Source organism: Gymnogyps californianus, chromosome 2, assembly GCF_018139145.2.
Source record: "Gymnogyps californianus isolate 813 chromosome 2, ASM1813914v2, whole genome shotgun sequence".
Taxonomy (NCBI): domain Eukaryota; kingdom Metazoa; phylum Chordata; class Aves; order Accipitriformes; family Cathartidae; genus Gymnogyps; species Gymnogyps californianus.
The window spans coordinates 119,945,841-119,963,529 of NC_059472.1; the positions used below are offsets into that span (position 1 = coordinate 119,945,841).

The 17,689-nt window shown below is 38.7% G+C and overlaps 1 protein-coding gene across 1 annotated transcript; it reads right to left on the reverse strand.

Moving 5' to 3' along the window:
- Positions 1–408: 408 nt before the first annotated feature.
- Positions 409–16,905, reverse strand: LOC127013229 (prostatic acid phosphatase-like). The gene is made up of 11 exons (XM_050891967.1): positions 16,792–16,905; positions 15,350–15,445; positions 12,772–12,858; positions 11,979–12,131; positions 9,724–9,822; positions 8,503–8,598; positions 5,914–6,046; positions 4,566–4,648; positions 3,585–3,691; positions 2,939–3,107; positions 409–463 (listed from the first exon to the last, which is right to left on the reverse strand). The coding sequence occupies exons 1-10, from the start codon at positions 16,903–16,905 to the stop codon at positions 2,951–2,953; spliced, it is 1,125 nt and encodes a 374-aa protein (XP_050747924.1). The 3' UTR covers positions 409–463; positions 2,939–2,950.
- Positions 16,906–17,689: the final 784 nt, after the last annotated feature.

Sequence of the window (17,689 nt, forward strand, 5' to 3'; positions counted from 1 at the left end):
ATTCCTCCTTTTGGGGACTCCTTTTGAGGCACTGCTTCCCTCACCAATTCTGGAAGTTCTTGTCTCATTCTTCAAAAGAGGGCAATACTCCTTCAGAGGTATTTTCCAATTTTGCTGTAAATTAAGGCTATAGCCCTTCAAAACACTAGAACTACAATTACATTCTTGAATTAGTTCTGCCAAAGTCCCTTTGGAATGAATAGATCTTGAAAAATTACTCTGGTTTCATATTGCACTTGAGTTTTACCACTTGATGAAATAAAGCACATGTTCATGAAGGATAAGTCACTGCTTTCTATAATTTTGGTTTGTTGTCCTGAGGAATGTTTTCTTTTGATAGAGATCAGGAGACTGTTGGTCATGCTGGTGGAAGTTAATGAGAAATGTTAGACTGTAGTCACATCACAGTGTAGGAGGAGTTGTTTCATAAAGCCAATCACACTGAAGATCATGGAGGGAACACCTAAAGGTAAGACAAAAAGAGAGAATCATTCTTAGCATATAGCCTCATTCTCTGAAAACATGGCATAATCTGTTAGTAGTACCTCAACAAGTGAGTAGCTCAAACTAAGTGCAGAAGAGTTAACAAATCTGCTCCCATTTTGATGGAATTAGGAAAAGTATGTTGAAATGGTGAGCCAATCCACACTGAAACCTTCCTGAGCAGCCAGAAGAGCGCAAAGAAATGTTTTATCTCCTTCCCAAATATGCTGAGCTGTCTTCACTTCCTATGTTCCACACTGTGGTCATCATCATGTGGAGGAACTTGGCTCTGATTTATACCACTCTCAAATACTGCTACTCCCTTGTGTGACCTGTAATAGCAATAGTTCCCTAACCCCTGTATTTCCCTGTACTGGGATCATAAGTCATCCCCATGAAGCTTCAATTAAGCATTTTCTGGAAACAGCTCTGTGTTTGGGAAATGGTGTCCCCATGTAGAATAGCTATGTAAGGTAAATTTTTGAGCTCAGTCACACTCCTGGATTTCATTAAAAAAAATCACATTTATGGGCTTCTGTTCATCAAACGCTCTGATGCATGTATAATTAAAGTATTAACATATGCATTAGCAAAGGACAATATTTGAGATGATTTTTTGACAAAGCTGAAAACAGCTGAAATCAGTGATGTTGCAGCAGTGTAAGTTAGGTATAAATGTAACCTGTAAACTCTTTGCATCACTCTTCAGCTTGGTTTAGCTTCCTGGTGTTAAAGATCAGCTGTTCTAGCCTATCTGCATTCACTGAGAATTGGTTATGCACAGTGGTTTAGCACAGTGCAGTCCCCCTGTCAGCGTGTTGCACTGTGCAGGCTGTGGGGCAGTGTGCCTTGGCATTTTACCAAGTGCCACTCATGCACAACAGAGAGTTTAAAACTTCTGCCTACAGGAAAAAAGTTATGAGCCCCAAAATTAGTATCTGGCCCCAACAGTTACTGAGATGGAACCATTCTGAACCAGGATAAAATAGGGGAAAGTGTCAGATTTTGATATGACAATATGGCAAATATTTTGATTGCAGTGTCAGTTTTGATTGTAGTCTCTTTTGTGGTCCATATGTGTTTTCAGCACTCAGGATTGCTAATGAAGGCAGTCATGAGCAGTGATGCTGGACTTGGTGTGAAATGCCTGAATACCATCTAACTTCTACTTAGGCAAAATATGAGAATTGAAAAAATGTGCTGCCTTTGCGTTGAACTTAAAGGCTAAATGTTTGTGTCTTTATTAATGCCAAATTTTGATTATACGATAGATAATTTTTTTGTTTAGTTACTTCGTCAGTTACACAGTTTGCTTTGTGAAGGAGGGGAACTGATTTCGACAAAACTTAGATTGCTAAGCACCACAGTATAAACATGAAGTATTTATCACTGTCTTCCATGACTGTATTAGTTGCTTGGCCAAAAAAAATCATCAAAACCAACCTCCCCTCCCCCTGACAAATTACCTTTTGCAATTAAATGTGGTAATTTCCTGATACGTTTCCTGAGAGTTTGTGAGCAATGAATATAGTGAAGAAATGTCTTTAGTGAATCATTACTTGCTAATTGTTCATTCATTCTGGCTAAACTATCTCCAGTCTGTTCACAGATTCAAGATATTTAACAGGAAATTATTTGCAACCAGGTAAGTTGGCTTGCCTGCATTCTTCTGATCTCTGACATTTCAAATTCTTCTTGAGATCAGTGATTCAGAAAGCCATATGGGATTTTTTAACATTAGGTACAACATTTGATCATCAAAAAAGTGGGGACACTTTTGAATCCTGGGGCCTGTTTGCTTTTCATCTCTCTTAAGGAATATAGAGCTAGATACAAGAGAGACAATGTAATTCTCTGCCTTCCTGTTCCCTCTGTCTGCAAACGTAAATATCCTCAGTGGTCAAAATGGAAAGTTAGACATCCTAATATGGAGATACAGACAACCTACTAGGGAATGTGTTAGTATGCCAATGTGTGTCTGTATATGTTTGACATTCTGCTAAATATCAGTCTGGTATACTAGTCAATATTCATCTGTTTTGATCTCTGAATGTCTCCTAAAATCAAGGGAATGTGTAATGTTTTTAGTCAGCTCAGACAAATACTCTACAGTTAAAGATAAGGTGAATTGTTACAATTCAGTGCATTTGTATCTGCTTCCTCAGTAACTGAAGATCTTTTTGACTGTACTAAAACCAAAAAACCCATGAAAAATAGTACCCTAAAGTCTAATCAGCCTTGATTCCATTTCACCAGAAAGTTGGGCTGGAATAGATAAATGTATCAATGGAGTAGAAATCATGGCCATGGGTACCATTCTGTCTTACTGGATCTGCATAGTTTTCATTTCAAACCAGACCCTTATGAAAATGATTGTTACTTCAAATGAGCTCTTGGCAGAAGATGTAATCCTGACTTTACTTTTGGGTACATGTGCCCAGAGCACTTAACTTACCTTTTTTATGTCCTACATCCTACATTCTCTTGTCCAATAGTGTACTAGGACTGGGGAGACCAACTGAGCAAATCTCTCCAGTGGACAGCGAAATTTGCAGCCAGGGAGAGTGAGGGGATGAGGATCTCTCAAAGAATTATTCCGATAGTACATTTCTATGGTGTATTGCCTGTTTCAAAATACAGAAGGGTCAAAATAAAGTTAGGTACACATAACCACACAGCCTTTCCATGTTGTAGTGATTGTACTTTGGGACAAACTTTTAGCCAGCTTATTTGTCTGGCTATTAATATGTATCATTAGTACTCTGAAGAGATCTTTTTAAACAATAGATGGTCAACACCGATTTGCATGTAGTTTGTCTTCTTGGTAGAGAGTCAAGGAGTTAAATAGATAAAAAGGGTAGAGTGAAACCTCTCATAACTGTAATGAGGCAATATATAGAGCATTTTCAGGCTGCAGTGCTGTGATTCTGCTACAGTCAATAACTGCTAAATTGAGTCCAATTATAATAATTAAAATCAATCTAATCTATAATCTTTTCCTGTGTAGTGAACCTTGTGTATCCAGTTTAATTAGTCTGGGGTATCAGTAAATTGCTTTTTAGAAAAAGTATATGTTAGCAGTACAGCTTGCAGATACTTGCCCATTTTTTTCCTGGTAAAGTTCAAAAAAATGACAGGCACTGTAAGGAGGCAATTTCCCATTGAAGACATTGAGTGCCATCTGTAAGGCAACAATGGTGGCTGCATGCTGTAAATAGAAGAAACCTTTAATTAAAGGCCTATTGAAAATGATTGCATGTACCTATTATTTGACCAGCACATTATCTGTCCACTTAACATTACTTGTGTGGCCTCATTAATACTTGCATTCTGCCCTCTGCAACGCTGAGCAAATACTGTCCTTTTATGGCTGTACAATCTGAAATGCTGCATGTATAAAGTATACAGATACGTAAATATTTAAGAAGTCTTAGTCACTTGCAGTTCTTATCAAAGTTAGTAGGAACTGTTAAAACTTCTTTTAAAAACAACTTGTGGTTTTGCATGTTAAGTAAACAGTATTTGAGATCAGATCAGTAAGCTCTTTGGCTGATATATACCTGATAGATCATAATCTAACTGCAGTTTAGAAATAGGAGCTTTTTACCGAGAGTAATGCAAAAATTTCCTTCTCCAATGACAGTGTTTGCACATTCTAAACAAAAATATAAAGTCACAATTGAGTAAATGCCTTCATAAGACCTTCTAAAATAACTAACTTTAAATTAATTTTTCTTTTTTTTTCCTTTTGCATCTGAAAAAGATGCAGGAATCAGGAGGTTTGTTTCTAAATTATCTTTGTGATAGAGGTTCAATAAAAGATGAGGCATGGTTTTTCCAGTTCTCTGCTCAATCAAAACAATATTACAATGAAACAAGCCATGACATCAGGTGGAAAATGGAATGCTTCAGGTTTCAAAGTAGTATCTGTTCATTAAAGAATGAAAATAATCCAATGATATTTAAGGTTAACCAAATAAAAATGCTTGTAGCTGTATTTCATGAAGGAAATAAAGTTTCATGGCTTTCACTGCATTTAATAACTGCAGAAAGGGAGCATAAAAGAAACAGAAAGGACTCACCGCAGAATACATAACCATTTTTTGCTGGTGTGAAGGCTTTCTAGCATCTGAGATATGCTTTAGAATAGTTTTTAAAAGAAAACCTGAAAGAAAATGGGGAAGCAATGACAATGAAAGGGATGCTTGTGTTAACATCTGTATCACTTGTTGCTGTTAACACAGTCTGTCTTCAAACACATGAGATTTATTCAATTGACTTTATAGGTAATTTGTGCGGAGGGCCCTGGTTAATTCTGATACTATCTTTTATATGAACAGTGGGCCTATTTTACTTCTGTGTAAAAAGTTTTGGGGATCCCTAATAGGCTCAACAGCTTCAAACAGTGCATTCACAGCTGCTTTGTGCCAGCAGAACAGCGCAAGAAGAGCATGGTAATGAATACTACCCTCTTTTGTGTGCAACTCCATTGACTTCCTGATTTCAGGAGAAAAAGAAAGAGCATATCGCTTGTACTCTGGGCCTTCTTAAATTATGTGGTTGTCTGTATTTTGTTAATGTTAACTGCTGAAAAGTTGTAAGACAAACTATATGAATTAAATAAATGGCTGTGCTAGTGTGTTAGCATAAGGTTGGAAATTCAACAAATTAAAATCCTAAAATGAGAACTGTACATGCTAGCAGAATTAGACACATGTATTGTCTTCAGCGACTGGCACATTTTTTAATAGCAATTGTTAGTAAAGCAAGAGGAGAGGTTTGACCTTTGTGCTTAGCTTTGTAAGTTGGACCTCCAAAAAAGCAAACAAATTGATCCATGCTTATAAGTGATTTGTCCTTGTAGCTCACAAAGCCTGACTGTACAGTGTCCATATAAAACAAAAACAAGGCCCAAAAGGTAACAGTGGATGAATGGAGGAGAAAGAGTGATTAAAAAGGTATAAACTATTTTTAAATTTCAGCTACTGTTTGCTGAGCAGAATAAAGTTTAGAAGCAGTATAATAATCTCATTTTAGTACTCTCAGTAATGGAATATGAAGACTGTTAGGCAAAAAAGTTACCATCCTAGAGATTATTACAAATAATATTTTGTTAAGTAAGTTAAGTATGGTGGCTTACATTAAATTCAGACTTGATTCAGTTCAGCAAGAATCTGTATATTACTTTGGATTTCTTACACAGTGTAACCAAAATGATACCTCCTTTATAATGTTGGATTAGGATATTCGTGATTCATATCCTCACCATCTCTCTTCCCATTAATCAAAATATTTCAGTGCTGATCACCAGTATCCACACCAAGGCATCTTTCATAGTTCTACTATGGAATCGGTAGCAATGTTAATTATATACCCTTTCTTCTTTCCCATTCTACTCTTGGTTTTAAATGAGGTAAGAATTCGGCTTACCTCCCTGCAAACGTGATTTTTGTGTTTGTTTGTGGAACCCAAATTCCGCCTGCAATAACAATTCTGAGAGCTTTATCAGCTTGGTCCTGACACCATGAGTAGCCCAAACAGGTAAAGTGTAATTGTTAACATCCTACAGTGAAGAAAGAAAACACGGTGATTTTCTTACTGATTCCTACTGCCAACTGTTGTTTGTTCTGGCACAAAGTGCTTGTCAGAACAAATTCTGAATGTTTCACTCAAGTAACATTTTCTCTTTATAATAAAATAATGACTGTATTTTGCATTTAGACAGCTGTAGAATTCCTATTTATAACATCACACTGCTTAAAACAAATTTGAAGGGCAGTGTTCAACAAGAAGAGGAAATATAATACTAAAAATTATGCAAAAAGCAACTGGCATTATTCATGCCAGTTGCTAATGCAGTTGTCAGGTGCAAAAAGTTCACTTTATGACGCTTTCTTTTTCAGCCATCTAGTGGGATATATCCTGAGATCTTTACTGAAACAAATCCTATAGAGATGTCAGGATTTTAAGGGCTGGCAGCTCTGACACATAAGTTAGATCCAGAGATCAAGTGGGAATATATATAGCTGTAATTCGGATGTACCGGATTATGAGGTATATGTATAGGGATTAAGTATATGTATAGATGGAATTCATACCTACTTATACCAGATCTATTGGATACTGATGCAGTCCTCAAGCTAAAGTGGAATGGCTTAGTCTTTCCTTGGGGGTGCAGCCCAAGATATAGTAATGGTCACAACTGTGAGAAGGGAAGATACACCCAACACTCCTGGTTTGCACTGCCCTAAATTCCTGTTCGAACAAGGTTGGTATCTTTCCTTTAGTGCAATGTAACCTCTGTGAATGTGAGCCATTGGACTGAGCTCGCCAGAGGGAGCGTTCTTGTAACAACAAGTTCTAAGGAAAATGCCAGCTACTTAAAGGATTTGTTTAAACAAGGGAAACAATACAACATGTTAGGTTAAACCAGCTCAGGTCACAATGTATCACTTTCTCTTTTAACAAATGTGATTTGTGTCTTGAGGAAAGAATTGGCTAGTTGCATGCTATTTAAGACAGTGCTGTAGGCAAGCAAGCACCTCACTCTCCAAGTTACCTGAAAGTCAGATGACACTTAGCCAAAAGTAACAAATAGAAAGAGATGCATGCTACTGTAGTTTCATGAATTGTGTTTTAAAAACTATTTAAGAAAGCTCTTTTTGTATGCTTGAAAGGCTGAGAGTAGCTTTTATGGCAGATGTCTTAATTGATACCCCTAGAGTCTTCACTGAGTAGTATGAAAGACCAAAGCTCATCAAATCTAACACTGGAAGGAAAAACCCAACTAATTGGTTTTGTCTTCCAGCATTTAGCTAGATCCCTGATGGGAGCTGACGATTTTGCACATTTCTCTGGTGACACAGGTTTCTCAGTATGATATAACAATTGAAATAAAAAGTTGTGGTCCTGAGCTATCCTGCATTTGGAAAATATGTAGGGGTGACCTCACTGAAATTACAGTGAGATGTCCCAACGTGTTAACATTTCATTTAACTTAAGGCCCTGGCTAACATTCCATTCAAGACTGCTTTGAGCAAAATTGGACCTTTGCAGAAACTGCAGGACAGAAGATAAACTCATTAGCATCACACCCAAGTATTGCATGTTACTTGTGAAATCCACTGCCTCAGTTTTCTAGGGGATATCCCAGTACCGATGACCAATTTATCATTAATATTTGAGTTTAAAAATAATTATGCATTAAAGCATATTGTTGCTGCCTGCAACAATAACTTTTTAACACAACACTGCAATTTTCACTTGCTTCAGCTAAGTCTAGACTTTGAAGTGACATGAAGTGGGGCTTGTTGCTAAATTAAGGGCACTCAGGATTTTTTCAATTCCCTGTCAGAGGTACCAGACTGTGGTACCCAGATACCCATGACAGCTGGACACTACAGTACCCTTTTTGTTTATAAAATCCATGCTTCTTTGCGATGTGCCTGGTTCCTTTGCTTAGAACAGACTCCCAAACTTGTACAAATAGCCATTTGTGTCATCCCAGTGGCTGCTTAATTCCTGAAAATACTCTGACCACTACTGTCCATATGCAAATAATGACTTCTCTTGCTCATACAATTTGCATTAAATCTTTGTGGAAGGATGCTTATGTTTCTTTGCCGACAACATATTTTATTCCCGTGTATCTCTGTGATGGGGTTTGGAGGAGTAACAAGACAATTTTATCCAAAGGTATGCTTTTGCCTAATTCTCCATATGCAGTCACTGACAGGATCTTGAAATTGGTAGGCCGTTGGTTTGTGTTCCTTATAGTGGTGGACGACCCACAGCAGCCTCACACAGTCATAGTGTCTTTACAGGATTTTCAGTTGCTAGTTTGATGTTTCTGGGTTTCTGGGGAAGAAGGTGAAAATAGTCTGTGGTTCAAAAAAGTTTGGAAGCACAGACCTACCCTCTTTTGATGTCTTACAAACAATAGAAATAAGAGCTAAAACCAGTTTTGAGGAAGTGTAAGTGTTTCTATTGGACCTTGGGAATTTTCTTTATATTATTTACCTCATATTGTAAAGTGTCAGAGAGCTTCCAAATTCTTTCAGTGTTCAACTTCTTCAATGGGTATCCTGTATGAGTGGCTAAAAACTTCAGAAATGGCTGGAATACAAAAAAGCAAACTTGTAGTACACAGGGCCTTTTTATATCATTTCTACACACTGCCATACTAGTACATAGTAATTTTTAGAAACAAGATAGTCTTTGCACTTTGCACTTAAGCAATGAACCATTGCCTAGTGGTAAGAGAATTTGGCCTATTCGTCTAGAGAAGGTTGGTGATCTGAGTTCAGTTTTGAAGTATGGTCGTGGTTTATGCTTGGTGGAAATGTTCAGAAGCGGGTAGAGGGGACACAGATATATGAGGAAGTCTGGCAAAAATCCAAAAAGTGCTTAAAGGAATTGTGATAAACAGAATTATTCTGATGTTGGTACTGAGCAGAAGGGAGGTATGACATAAATCTGATAAAACTGGGAATTATGATTCACTTGCATATAATACCCAGATGCAGAGCCACAGATAGATGGCTGAGGTCAGTGATTAAAGATTATAGAAAAACAGGTGAGTTTGATAGTGTCATTTTGAATAAACCTGTGAAGAAGAAAGTTGCAGCAGAATAGACAAGTGATTACATACTCATGGCAAAGATTTTGATGGTGGAGAAAGAAAGGAAAGGATACCTTACAGAGGGAAGAATGAAACATAAGTGAGCACCTGAATGAAGATTTTGGGTGTGAAACATGAACAGGTACTTGAGGAAAGCACTGAGGCTGTTATAGAAAACCTGGGGAATTGAGCTGTGAGCATTTTGTTGTGGAAGAGGAATCTGAACTAGCAGAGAGTTATATAGACAGAGCAGTCGGAGGAGCTGCTTTACATGGGAATAAACAGAGAGCAGTATTGGAGTGATTTGGGAGGTATTGGCACTGATTTGATCTGAGTTTTTGTTTTGTCTGCTCTCCTAGAAGGTAGGTGGACTGTTTTTTTTGCAAGGTAGTCAATAATTTATCTTTTCTATGACTTGCAATTTTCAGTTGATGGGAATAGCCCAGTCCAGCTGGATCTACAATGTTGTAATTGTTTTTTAGGTATGTTGTCTACACCCACTGTGAAGATGAGAGATGTGGAAGGAGCGTATTGACTGCCATTTTTTAAACCTACCTGTTAGATAATGTTGACAGAAGTGGTACATTTTAATTAAATTTCCAGAACTGAAAATACTTTACCCTGTACTGCTTGAGTTGCCTTTGGAAATCCCTTGTTGCAAAGGTTTCTCTCAGAAGCTCATTGTATTTTGGGCAGCGTGAGAAAGGTAAGTATAGCAACTGAAACGAAAATTGCAAAACACTAGTTAGGCAAGGTGCTTCTTGTTCTGCAATTCAATATACCCGTGCCGAATTGTTGTTCTGATTGGCTGCACTAGTTAGGACAAGCTGAAAAATAATTTGGGAATGTAGTTTTCAAGGATATTCATCTTCAGGACTGTAAGAGTCATACTGATGACTACTTACAAAATAATCTTTAAATGTTCAGGGGAGTAATAGCTGCAGTAGTTCAAAGTTAAAGGATTCATTTACACAAGATGAAATTTGTCCCTTGACAGAAGACTAACACAAGCCCTCATGAATTGCTTTGTGCTTGGCTTCCCCAGGGATGATTTCACTCATTGTGTTCAGTCTTTCTTTAAACTCTGTCACCTTTTTGCAACAGATTACCAAGTAGGAGCTGGACTGCAATAGGAGTCTTTGTGCATACTCAGCTGTATTAAGTGGACTTACCACAGCTTCATTTATTTCAGCTAAATCGTAGAAACTTGTGAAGTTCCTATAACTCAGTTTTGTCTTTCATTAATTCAAGACATATGAAGGTTAAAGGTTACATGTGACTGGTATAACTGAAGAATTTGTTAATTCATTTATCTCAGCTAAACTGAGTTTATTCTTGTTTGAAGTTTTTTGTGTTGAATTTTAAGCGAAAGTTAAAACAATATTTGACACTGAGATATTCTTAGTATTTTTCTCTAATGTGCTTTTTGTCCTTTTTCCTGTAATAAAGCTCTATCTATATAGGCCCACAGTTATGACAACTTTAAAAAGAACTTGAGAGTCCTGAAGCATTAATTAGCTTGGAAAGCTTCACAGCAGTTCCTCGATCTTTTTAGAAATATAATCTATCTATTCCAGAAGGTAGGAAAGTATTTCTGAATTATAACCATAGGTTCATGAACAGGCATGACTTTACCAATAAATGATGGACACTTGTTTTGGGTAGTAGGATACATGTGGTCTCAAGCTTAGCCTGTATATGTAGTAAAGATGAATAGAGTTAAAACACCAATAGTTGAAAAAAGGATGAAAAATGTGTATGTGTTCATGACTTCATGATTTGTTTGAATAAACTTCCTTGCTCCCCTAGATGTGAATGAGGTGCAGCACCTGCTTGCTGAGTTTGCTAGTGGTGTTGATACTGGCCAGGCATCATTGACTCTTTGCTGGGGTACCACCATCTGTGACAGTGTCAGAAGCAGCTCCTGACTCTACGCCAGGCTGTGTGCATGAACAGGAAGACACGTGTCTCCATATCCTCTGTCTTCATGCTCTCGTCACCCCAAGGTGAGAACCATTGCTCCATGGCTTATTTAACCTGATTCCCCTATCATCACAAACTGTGTTAACTCGACTTGTAAGCCCACACAATTTATCTTGCATCACATGTGCAAACGTCCTCTCCCAAACTGGGACTCATACTGTACATTCCTGATCTTTTCTAGCATTTTACCCTAGGTTTTCCACAAATGGGAAACTCCAGCTCCGCTCAGCTGCCCAGCTTTCCCCTCTAGGACAAGTATATGCAGGCTACAGAGCTGCTGTCCACACAATTCCTTACAGCTCAAAGGTGAGGAGTTGAGAAAGGGAGATGAATAAATACATTGCCTTATGAACTCATGCTCTTAAAGCTCTGAGTCCTTCCTTTTCCATTTTATTTTTTCCACCTACCCTCAAAGTGCATGCACTGACCTTCAAAGTGCATGAAAAACGATCCTGCAGCTCAATTCTCACTGTAATGAAAGTCCCAGAATAATTCTTTTGTCTTTTCCGTTGGCTGCGGACTAAGAAATGTTGAAGAACTAGTGAGAATAGGTATGCTTCCTCTTCTCACACAAAGAAAGTGATGTTTGTAATAAGTTTAGGATTAATCTATAGTGGTTTACTCACATTATAGGTTAATTCTTTTTCTCTGTACCTAGGACTTCTGTTTTTCTTCCTTTTTTGTTAACTCCAGGTCTCTGATCTGTAAGTCCATTCCTGTGGAAACTCTTGACAATATTTCTACTCAGCTTATTAGGCCTTTCTGCACAATGCTTGTAACATAATGTACTTTGTGTTGCCTTTACCATGCCCTTTATCCTGCCCCTTCATCTCATATCCTAGGTATTTTACTAATGACTAAGGGAAAGCAAATGCTTCTAGTTTATACTCACATTATCATGTGACAGTGGCACCGTGTGAACTGGAATTGGCTGCCAAAGGATTCTGGGGTTCCAAATCTGGCCCTGTGTCGGTGGGTACAGCCCGGCAAGACTTGCCTGAGCACTCATAAGCGTGTGATCACAGTCAGTGCTTTGAACATAAATCTGAAGCAAGGAACAAAAAAAGGAAAAAAATTTGGAGGGTCATTTCTCCTGTTAGTTTTTTTTTTTTCTCTCTTGGTAGGAAAGAAGGGGACTGGTACTGTGCTGGGGAAGCTGTCATTAAAATGGAGTGGGGTGAAGAAGGACTGTGAAAAAGAAGGAGGAGGGAGAAAGAGTGAAGCTGGAATAGGGTCTTGGAATAAAATTTTTTTGGACAAGGAAGCTGCAACATGGTAACATTTCCCGTAGGAGTCCTAGTGAAAAGTGTAAGACCGACTCCATTTGACCATCTAGGCTTTGGGACATCATGTATGCACTGAACAGCTGGACCCTAAATGAAAACTAAGCTGTATCTCCACTCCATGTGGAAGTGTAGCATTGGAGATATCCAACATAGATATTCTGCCATACACCAGTGAGGCATCTGAACCTGATATACAGCCTAAAAAGCCTTTCATTTGGTTTTCAGTTAACCATCAGCCTGAATAAAGGTTGAGCCACAGTTTCAGGGATACTTTGAAATTACATTGAATTCAATGGGTATTAAGTTTTCTCCAACCGCACCAGGTTCAGACTCTCATGCATTCAGGAAGTCCCATTAACATCCATGAAAAACATCCTCCCTCCCAGATCCAGTACTTGCCTCACACTGCTTGTATACAACACTCAGGAAGTAAGAGTATCTCCTCCGCATGTACTGGCCAAGCTCATACTGTTGCTGTATGCCAAGCTGTAGAAGTAACAGAATAGTGTAAGAGGCTCAAGAAGTGTGCTATGCATCCATTCCTACAACCAAAAAATGAGATAATATTTCATATTATTTTGATAAAGACCTTTTTCCTTTCTAAAGTGAAGGAGGAAAGAAGACAGGAGAAAAGAGCAGTACAGTTGCTGCCTTTACAGTATTGGATAATATTAGATATGTCTTCTTGATGGATGCAGTTTTGCATTTTGCTCTACGGAAAGCTATGTGTATGTTTATCCAAGCTGGTAAGACTGGCTGAGGGGCGGGGTGACTTAAAGCAGGCATAGAGATGTCCCAACACCGTCTGTCTGGTTTCTGCTCTATTGCTGGCTCACAGCTGATTAACTGGGAGTGCAGACAGAGCAACCACCTGTCCATGAAGACATGTCCCGGATGTGAATCCCATAGAGTATCACCAGGGATTCCGTATGGAGGCTACAGTTTTAGCTTGAGCAAGATCTTATTTTTCAGGAAGACAGAAACTCTTGAATAGAAGACTTCAAGTAAAGGTCCTCCAAGCCTTCAGGTATTTTGCTGCAATGGTTAATTATTATCAACAGTCTGAAACATTTGATTCTTGCTTCTTGCCTGACTATGTCCCCAGCTTTCAGCCACTGGATGTTGTTACGCTTTTGAATGACACATTCTTTACCATCACAGATCTTATTCCCAGTGAGATAATAATCAATAAGATGGAATCAAGTCACTTAATCTCTGTGTTAAACTAAATTGATGACAATTCTCTACTCTCACAGCAAAATGGATTTTTCAGCCTCAGCATTTTAGTAGCTCTTTGCTGAACATTTTCCAACTTACCAACATAATTTTGTAAACACGTGACATGAGAATCACATGCAATGTCCCTGTAATGGTCTCAATATTGTCATCTTTTTACTTGTACCTGGTGTTTCTTGGCCTAAATTGAAATACATTCAACTTTGCTTATGTGATCATTACTCTGCACTGGGATCTCAAGTACCGTGATTACTCATTGCTTCCTAAAGTCCTTTTCTAAGTCATAGGATCATAGAATAATTCAGGTTGAAAGGGACCTCAGGAAGTCTCTAGTCCAACCTCCTGTTCAAAGCAGAGTCAGCTGTGAGGTCAGACCAAGTTACTCAGGGCTTTATCCAGAGTGCCAGACATGGCCCACAGTGTATGTATGTGATCACCTCTTTCTGCTGCTGGAATTGTGCATCTAGTTTCCTAGGGCCTAAGCTTCCGCCCCAGCTTGCCTAATTTATGTGTTGTTAAATCCTGACACCTGGGTCTGGAAGCCTTCCATGCGCTGGAGCAAGCTGGCATGTAGTGCTGAACTCTCATAGTGTGTATGTGGAATGATTGAGTCACAGCTGAGTTAAGGCATAGGAAGCTGGTCTGTTACTCCTGTTTCTTCAAGGGAGGTGATGTGAGAGGAAACAGGCCTGACCTTGCATTGGAAATCAGCTTGGCCTCCTAAAAATGGTGAGGAAGAGGAACCCCTCAGGCAGTTTGTTCTATTCTGATTTTGGTGGAGACTTGGCAAGTGACTAGTTCCCCTAGGAGAGAGAAACATGTGCATTGTGCTGGACCCACTGGACATAAGGTGTGTGAGCGAACTTATTATACAGCAGCCTAACAGAGACATTCACCTCACAGTCTGCCTACACATGCACAATAGCCATTTATCTGGGACATCCAGACTTTTGGCACATCTAAACTACTTCACTGAGACTGCCTGGTTCCCAGAATCCTGGGCAAATAACTAGTGAATTTTTCCATCCAGACAACATATCTTGGGGAAAAAGGAACGAAGCACAGACACAGTGGGTACTGCCGGTGGGAGCAGAGCAGAGGTAGGGTTAATATTCCCTTACAGCCTGACAGTACAGGAGTTCACCCTTGGCTCCATTCACAAGAGGAAGCAACTAATACAAATTACAGTTAATGCAGAGACACAGTTACTACCATCAGCTGATAACTTGTGCGCGAGCTCAGCTCTGCTGTATTCCACCAATGCCTGCGCTAAAATAGCTAAGCTGTAAATCAACTTTCCCTGGCATAGCATGAGGGAAGTTTCTGCTAGTAGTGATCTTAGTCGTTCATGAGCTAGGAAGCCCGCCTACTCAGCAGAGATTGAGGGTGGTCTGTGAGCACTTCTACCACCTTATGCTACTGATGGTTAAAGCTTCATGTTTGGTCTCAGGGGAACTGTGATGGTCACCAGTGCCTGGCTCCTCCCAGAAGACCCTAGTCTGCAATCAAACAGCTCAACATACGCTGCTATTGGACCAGAACAGGCTGACTCAGGGTCATTTAAAATCAGTGACTGCTCATAGCTGTAGCTTCCTAGTAAGTTCTTTGGCTGTCCTTTTGGAGATTCGTATATGGAAAATTAATATGGGCTTTCTCCAAGTGAAAACAAAGTTCCAAACCCCAAATATCAACAGCCCACGTTCCAATATTTCAGTATATTGGCCCAGGTAAGCAAACGCACCTTGGTAAGCTGTCCATATCCCTGCTGCCTTGCGACTTCCTTGTGCGTGTCGGTTGGGAAGAACTCCTGTGGGGTATGATCACCATGGCGAAATACCTGATAAAATAGATGGAATTCCCTTTGCGTTACTGGGATTTTTGTGATGGATATAATTAGTGCAGTTACAAGGAATATGCGATGACAGGGAGTACCGTATCTGACAGATGCTAAATATATTCATGGTGCTTTTCTTGGGTCTAGATAGCTACAATACCTGTTTGATTTATTTAGACAAATGTAACTCTTCTTTTTTTCCTGGCATTTGAAAAGTACTTAGCTCAAATAAATTTTTGCAAGTTATAAAAACTATAAAATATCTTAATATATTTTAAAGATTTTTTTATATTTTAGGAGGTATAGACCACAACATTAAATAAACAGAAAACAAACAGAAGCTTGTAAGTAATTTTCCAGACATATTAGAACATTAATATTTTGGTAGGACTAACTGAGAATTCAGAAGGAAAAAACCTAAACTACTACTCTAGATACAGTTTCTGTGGCTGACTGCTGTGAAGCGCTCTTTCTTGGCAGAAATTAGCCTTAAAAAGCCATGTGTTGACTTTTTATCACAAGAGGTGATAAAAGTGTCATCTAATATCTAAATAGAGACTAAACTGTTACTCTGAAAACATTGAACCTGTTCTGGAATTTCACTTCAGATAAAAGATATATCTGTAAAGATACATCAAGATTTTTCATTCCTGCAATGAATTCTTTCCTTGTCCAGCATAATTCCTGTAGATATGTGTCATATAATTTTAAAATTTTACCAGCAGATTTTTTTTATTTCTTAATGCAAGTAGGGAGAAATAAAATCGAAAACTGCAGCACAAAAAGTATGTAAGTGATTTACAAGCATGTGTGATGTTCAGAACAAGATTCAGGCTTCCTGCAAACAAACGGTATGTCATAATCATTGCAAATAGCATTAGTTTCACAGCACTGGTTCTGTTGCTTATTCAATGCCATTGTACACTTGTTTGGGTTTCACATAATGAAATTTGGTTTACATCCATTGCATCTTTGTTAATCCATTGAAACCACTGGAAAAGTGGAAACTTTTCCATGGTAAAGAGGGTTTTTGCACAGTTGATATTTAGTTATGAAATCCTTTTTTACAATTTAAAAAAGAATCCTATGTGATTCTTCTCTTAGCGCTATAAAAAAAGCATTCTCTGTCAATCCAGAAAGTTAAGTTCATCTAGGACTGCACAAAGGAGACAAAATTATAAAATCTTATTTAAAATTGAGGATTTATTTGTACAATGCAATAGTGAATTTTGAATATGCAGGAAACACATATTCAAAAAGTGCCCCCTCCCCCCTACCCTAGAGTACAAGAAGAGCAGTAAGTGACAGGTTTTGAAGAAATTCCATTTGCCCATGGACTATCTACTTACTACAGACACAAACTTCAGTTTTCTTTTAGCTGTTGTTTGGTGAAGAAAGATGCAGAAAAGGCAGAACATGAAGCACAGACTCCAAATTCCACACACCAGCTGCCTTGCTCTCATCCTGAGTGTAGCTTTCAGCTATTTTGCACACCAAGGTCCCTGGCTGGATATGGTGATACAGTAGATATGTGGCTAAGAGGGGAGGAGTCAGTTGTGCTCAGTGAAGTCCAAAAGTGGGCTGTGAGCTTGCCTCCTCCTCCCTTTTTTCCCTTCTTGGGTTAGTGCTTTTCAGGGGATTTGTGAAATGAAATGTGTATTTTGCACTTGTACTCAATTTCTGTGTCCCATGTATAACATGAAGTGGAATCTCTGAGCCCTCTAATTCCTGCCCCTGGCACTTGCAAGGCAGGTGAACATAAAGAACTAGAAGTTGCCTTCTATTATTTAAACTAGGATTTAGTATGGGTCAGTCAGCCTTCTCAAAAGTGAAAATGCTGCAGATATGCTGTCTCTTGCTGTATGCAAAAGAGCTAGTAAACCATCCTCAGTCCTAGTGCTCACACAGTCATCTCTGAACACTTTGTACTAGAAAGCTAGAAGGAGCAGTGCTGACAATTGTTCTTTTATAAAGGATCTCTGGATTTTTCCCTGGATTTGGCTGTGGTCTGTAGGAGGAATAAACAGCAGAAGGTTTTGTTGCATGGGAGCAGGGATAAGCCTAAATTCACTGCAAAAAAATAAAGATACATGAATGAACTTTTAATCTCTACAGTGGGTTGACTATGTCTCTAGTGGCAAAGCGTGTGCCACTGTTTTCTAGAACTATCCCCCAGAATTTCATACAGTTAGGTAAATTTTTTATTTTCAAATTTCTCTTGCTGCAAACACTCTCATCATTACAGCA

Coding starts and splice junctions, on each gene's coding strand:
- LOC127013229 (XM_050891967.1), bottom strand. CDS start 16,905: ATGAGAGCAAGGCAGCTGGTGTGTGGAATTTGGAGTCTGTGCTTCATG. Junction 12,859..15,349: donor GATATGGACAGCTTACCAAG/GTGCGTTTGCTT, acceptor TTACTTCTACAG/CTTGGCATACAGCAACAGTA. Junction 9,823..11,978: donor TGCCACTGTCACATGATAAT/GTGAGTATAAAC, acceptor TTTTCGTTTCAG/TTGCTATACTTACCTTTCTC.